General features: G+C 45.6%; 1 protein-coding gene across 1 annotated transcript; it reads left to right on the top strand.

The window, feature by feature from the left end:
• Positions 1 to 258: 258 nt before the first annotated feature.
• Positions 259 to 3,338, top strand: LOC109222134. Its single transcript, XM_019386533.1, has 5 exons — positions 259 to 470; positions 558 to 1,034; positions 1,706 to 2,395; positions 2,561 to 2,783; positions 2,898 to 3,338. The coding sequence occupies exons 1-5, from the start codon at positions 259 to 261 to the stop codon at positions 3,336 to 3,338; spliced, it is 2,043 nt and encodes a 680-aa protein (XP_019242078.1).
• The last annotated feature ends 2,813 nt before the right edge of the window (positions 3,339 to 6,151 follow it).

Raw genomic sequence — 6,151 nt, 5'->3', positions numbered from 1 at the left:
TAGACCGACTTCGATGCTGTTGTAACTGGCTGACCGTACGGTTAAAAGACCGACGGGGATTCTTGATGATCTGCTGGTACAAGTGGGGAAGTTTGTATTCCCTGCAGACTTTGTTATTATGGACTGTTAGGTTGATGAGGAGATACCCATCATTATGGGGAGGCCATTCTTAGCCACTAAGAGAGCATTGATTGATTGTGAAACTGGGGAATTAAAAATGAGGTTGAACGATGAAGAAGTAATAACGTTCAACAATCCATGAGGAGACCCGGTGAATATGCAAATTGCTCACTAGTGGAAGTTGTGGATGTGATCCTGTATGAAGACGATGAGACCCTGAACACCAAAGATCCATTGGGAGCTTGCTTGACAAATTTAGAGGAGATGGATGGTGAAGGATTGGCAGAGTGGGTTATGGAACTTGAAGGCCAAGGATTTTGGAAGAGGGAGCCTGAGTTCGAGCCCCTTGAGTTAGAAAAGAGGGCTACAGCACCTGCAAAACCATCAATAGAGGAACCACCATAGCTGGAGCTGAAACCGCTTCCAGCCCACCTCAGGTATGCTTTCTTGGGTCCCAATTCTACTTTGCCTGATATTATATCATATGGGTTGCTAGCTGTGCAGGTAGAACAATTACTGCAGGTGTTGCAGGAATGCAAAACTGCTATTGGTTGGACCATGGCAGACATAAAGGGTATCAGCCCGGCCTTCCGCATGCACAAGATTCGTCTAGAAGAAGGACACAAACCTTATAGGGAAAGGCTGAACCCGAATATGAAGGAGGTAGTGAAAAAGGAGGTAATCAAGTGGCTGGACGCGGGCATCCTCTTTCCCATCTGTAACAGCAATTGGGTAAGTCCCGTCCAGTGTGTACCGAAAAATGGTGGAATGACAGTTGTACAAAATGAGAAGAACGAGTTGATCTCAACTCGTACAGTCACAGGGTGGCGGATTTGCATGTATTACAGGAAATTAAGCGCAGCCACTCGAAAGGACCATTTCCCCTTACCCTTCATTGACCAGACGTTAGACAGGTTAGCTGGGCGGTCCTATTTTTATTTCTTGGACGGATACTCGGGGTATAATCAGATCTCAATAGCCCCGGAAGATAGAGAGAAAACATCCTTCACATGTCCGTATGACATCTTTGCCTTTTGGAGGATGCCCTTTGGACTTTGCAATGCACCGGCCACATTCCAGCGGTGTATGTTATCCATTTTCACCGACATGGTCGAAGACATTATGGAGGTGTTTATGGATGATTTCTCCGTGGTAGGGGATTCATTTGAAGATTGTCTTCACAACCTTAAAAGAGTGCTCAAACGATGTGTGGAGACAAATTTGGTGCTGAACTGGGAGAAGTGCCATTTTATGGTACAAGAAGGCATAGTGTTGGGGCATAGAGTTCCAAAAAGGGAATAGAAGTAGACCATGCAAAAGTTGAGGTGATTGAGAAGCTCCCAGTACCTACTTCAGTAAAAGCAGTGAGAAGTTTCCTTGGGCACGCCGGGTTCTACAGGCGGTTCATCAAGGATTTTTCAAAAATTGCTAACCCCTTATGTAAGCTGCTTGAAAAAGAACAGCACTTTGTGTTTTCTAATGATTGCAGGCTAGCATTTGAGGAGCTGAAGAAGAGATTGGTGACTGCACCCATCATTGTTGCACCCAACTAGGAGCAACCATTCGAGCTGATGTGCGACTCCAGTGATTATGCTATAGGAGCAATTTTCGGGCAGCGAAAGGAGAAAATTATGCACCCAATTTACTATGCAAGCAGGACGCTTAGCGGTGCACAGCTGAACTACACGGTCACGGAAAAGGAAGTGCTCGCTGTAGTGTTTGCCTTCGACAAATTCAGGTCATATCTTATCGGCTCAAAAGTTATTGTTTATACTGACCGTGCAACCATTAGGTACCTGATAGCAAAGAAGGAGTCAAAGCCCCACTTGATTCGCTGGGTTCTGTTACTACATGAATTTGACCTGGAGATTCGTGATCGAAAGGGGACAGGCAATCAAGTAGCAGACCACCTCTCGAGGTTGGAAGGGGCAGAGAAGAGAGCAGAGGTTGAAGATATCATTGAGACATTCCCGGATGAGCAATTACTTGCTATGAAAATAGAGGAGGCACCATGGTATGTTGATATTACTAATTACTTAGCATGTGGTATTGTACCTCATGATCTCTCCTCAATTCAAAAGAAGAAATTTTTCCGTGATTGTCGTGTGTATTATTGGGATGAACCCCTATTGTTCAAAATATGTGTTGATAACATGATCTGGCGGTGTATCCCCGAGCAAGATCGGCCCTCTGTTTTACAGGCTTGCCATGCTTCACCATATGGTGGACACTTTGGAGGAATTTGGACAGCAGCAAAGGTGTTGGAATCAGGCCTGTATTGGCCTACATTGTTCAAGGATGCCCATGCTTGGGTCAAAAGCTGTGATGAATGTCAAAGGACGGGCAACATATCCTATCGTCATGAGATGCCAATAACCACAATCCAAGAGGTGGAAGTGTTTGACATGTGGGTGATCGACTTCATGGGGCCCTTCGTCAGCTCATACGGTAACAAGTATATACTGGTTGCCGTTGACTATATCTCCAAGTGGGTCGAAGCAGTTGCTCTCCCGACCAATGATTCGAAAGGGGTGACCAGTTTCCTCAAGAAAAATATTTTCACACGTTTTGGCACCCTCCGAGCCATAATCAGTGATGGTGGCCCTCATTTTTGCAATAGAGCGTTTGCACGCCTATTGGAGAAGTATGGAGTTCGCCACAAGGTAGCCTCACCATAACACCCACAAACAAGCGGGCAGGTGGAAGTGTCCAATAGGGAAATCAAAAGTGTCCTCTCAAAAACAGTGAATGCAACAAGAACTAATTGGGAAAGGAAGCTGGATGATGCATTATGCGCATACCGCACAGCCTTCAAAACTCCAATTGGTATGTCACCATACAAGTTGGTATTTAAAAAGGCATGCCACCTTCCGGTTGAGCTAGAACACAAAGCACTATGGGCATTGCGGCAGTTGAACTTAGACATGGAGACAGCGGGCACCAACAGAGTTAATGGATTACATGAGCTTGAGGAATTCCGGTTCCAGGCATTCGAGAGTGTTATACTATATAAAGAAAGGATGAAACTGATGCATGATAAGCACATCTTGGATCGGAACTTCAAACCCGGAGAATTAGTGTTGCTATATAACTCAAGATTGAGGTTGTTCCCGGGTAAGTTGAAGTCCCGATGGTCAGGACCGTTCAGAGTGGTGCAAATGTTCCCAAGTGGAGCTGTGGAGATCGATCTGAAGATGGGACGAACAAAGTCACAGTGAATGGGCAGAGGTTGAACATTACCTTGGAATGACTGAAGAAAAAGGGGACAGCGTGGTGATAATGTTGGAAGAGCCCCAATACACAAATGGGGAGTGATGATATGAGAATGCATCGTGCCGCGACGTTAAATCAGGCACTGTGTGGGAGGCAACCCATGTTTTCTTTTGTTTTGATGTTGTACTTGAGGTGTATGAAACTAAACTTTAAAAAAAAATAAACAATTTGCGGAAGCCTGTCACTACGACCGCTGCCCGGAGCACGGCAATTTCAAGGTATTCTGTTTCTGGGTCACCGTGACCGCGGTGGGACCGCGGCACGGGCGTGGTGATTTGCGAGTATTCTGTTTTGTGTTCCTTTTTCACCGCGACCGCGGTGAAACGCACCCAGTTGTCGCCCAGGTAAGTTGTAAATAATTTTTTTTTATTTTCTCTTCTCTCTCTCTTCTAAACAAAACTAACCGCCCCCCTCACCCCCACTTTCCCCACTCCTAACTCTCACCCTAAACCCTAAACCCTAACCCCACACCCCTTTCTTCTTCTTCTTCCCATCCCCTACAAACCCGCTTCTTCCCCCTCCCCCCCTCACACTTTCGCCCCTCCTCCCCACCTTCCATTACTCCACACTTCTACAAGAACCAGGTATGTCATGCTTTCCATCTCTCTTCTTGTACCTTTCTATTTTGCAATTTTAATGCTTGAATTGTTGTAGTATCTACAGTTAGATTTTTGGTTTTCTTTTCTTCTTTTTAGTGGGTAATGTTTAAATTGTTGTAGAGAAGAGCATGGTGTTGTTGTGTGAAGTTAATTGTAGTAGGGTGGAGTTATGAAGTAATAATGGTTGATTTTGGGGGAAAGTTTATACTTCCATGGGATAGATGTGTTTAATCGTAGTTCTATGCACACCAGGTGCTTGTGAATTTGCCCCAATTGAGTTGTAATGGTTAATGTGACCATGGTGGTGGTGAAGTCTGAGTAACTACCCCGGGTTCACACAACTCAAATCCTCGCTAATAGTAGCACTTGTTTTGTCAGGTACAATGCATCAGTCAAGAAAAAGACGGGCCACAGTTTCCTCCGCTAATGGACTAGGAGGTTCATCCAGAGCTCGAGCTCAGGCTAGTGCGGACCAGTTTGACCGCACTCGATTTGTATCCAAAGCGGCTCAAGATAGGTTTAATGCAAAGGCATCCAAGAAGCTGTGTCGGAAGTACACATTGACAGGCATGCCTTGCAAGTTGAATGCCCACGTATCTATGAGTAATTGAGGAGGCGTCATCTGGACATCTTCTTTAATGAACCGGAAGAGGGCAATGTGCTGCTAGTACGGGAATTTTATGCCAATTGCTCAGAACATGTTGATAGGGTTGTCAAGGTCCGCAATACCTCGTTGGATGCGTCTCTTGAGGCCATCCGTCGAGTGTACAGGTTGCCAGTGCTCGCTGGAGAGACAGATTATTACCAAGATTATCAACGCCCACCTGTATGGTGGCAACCAATTATTGAATCAATCTGTGTGGCTAGCTGGGATCCAATATGGATAAAGCACAGAATTACCCTGAACTCCCAATCTTTCACTTGGGAAGCTAAGTGTTGGCTAACAATCATCAACAGCCGTTTGCTGCAATCCAGCAACACCACCGATGTTAATGGGCCAAGAGCAGCGGCGATTTACTGTTTCATGACCCAACACAATTTTGATGTGGCCCGGCTCATTCAAGATGAAATGTTCATTCGCTCCCCAAAAATACTCAAAGGGTTCTACTTCCCGTCCCTGGTCACCAAGATGTGTCGTGCCTCACGAGTTCCTGAAAATCCCATAATAGATGGGAAGGTGCCATTAAAAACCCCATTCAAAGCTAGCAAGATCACAGTTGGGAAAGAACAGGCTGTGGCGGTTGATGATAATACCGACAATGATGATGAGGGAGCTACACAAGCTGCCACCCCACCTGGGCAGATCGCTGATGAGGCGGGGCCATCACAGGCCGCCGGAGTACCCGGATGACAGCTTGGGAACAAGAGATGGCTGGCCTACTGTCATGCCCCAAAAACTGAGGGACATGACCGGCGCTCGACCGGGTAGCCCCAATCAAGCGGACCTGGGTGCCTTTCCTATCTCGCATGTTACCCCGTGTTTTCATTACTCATTAATCAAAGGAAATAGCCATTTATAATACACCTTTTTACGAAATATACATAACAAACATGGTTACTTAGCGTGGTTTACAACTTACATCGCCCAACATACAAAATAAATATTACATAAGTTCACAACCCACATTTCCTGTCTACGGAGCCTCTAAGGATGCAAAAGGATGATACAATACTTGCCGGTAACAAGGCTCCGGCTATACCTTACACAAATACCCAAAACAAGACTCCAAAATAAAAGCGGCATGAGCCACGCAGGGCCCCGGGAGGAAAGGGGCTCTCCAATTCAGCTGACGGGAAGTGAAGGAGTGCTACGGTCGGTGGACTGGAGTACCTGCTATAGATCCACCTACAATCATAACAATAATGTAGCGCCCCCGGCAAAAGGGACGTCAGTACATTTGAATTGTACTGGTATGTATGAACAAACTTTGCCCCAAGTAAACTCAAATAACACACAAGTAACAGATAGCAATAGAACCAAGGATCAAGTACACATGAAAGGAACAATCAAGCCAAATAAGTTTCACAATCTCTCCTTTTTCCCCTTTCAACATTATCACATCAATGATTTCAATAGTGATTTCGATCACTTTTTCCACCCTTATTACCTCGGCCACCCTTATTACCTCGGCACCCTTATCACCACAACCCACACCTTA

The sequence above is a fragment of the Nicotiana attenuata genome, unplaced genomic scaffold (genome assembly GCF_001879085.1).
Source record: "Nicotiana attenuata strain UT unplaced genomic scaffold, NIATTr2, whole genome shotgun sequence".
Taxonomy (NCBI): Eukaryota; Viridiplantae; Streptophyta; class Magnoliopsida; order Solanales; family Solanaceae; genus Nicotiana; species Nicotiana attenuata.
This window is presented reverse-complemented; position numbering and strand designations above follow the sequence as displayed.

Bases quoted from the DNA above. Each gene is read 5' to 3' on its own strand.
- LOC109222134 (XM_019386533.1), top strand. From the start codon at position 259: ATGAGGAGACCCGGTGAATATGCAAATTGCTCACTAGTGGAAGTTGTG. The intron at 471-557 runs GTTAGAAAAGAG...AGCCCACCTCAG, and splicing joins CCTGAGTTCGAGCCCCTTGA to GTATGCTTTCTTGGGTCCCA. The intron at 2,396-2,560 runs GTATTGGCCTAC...GCCCTTCGTCAG, and splicing joins AAGGTGTTGGAATCAGGCCT to CTCATACGGTAACAAGTATA.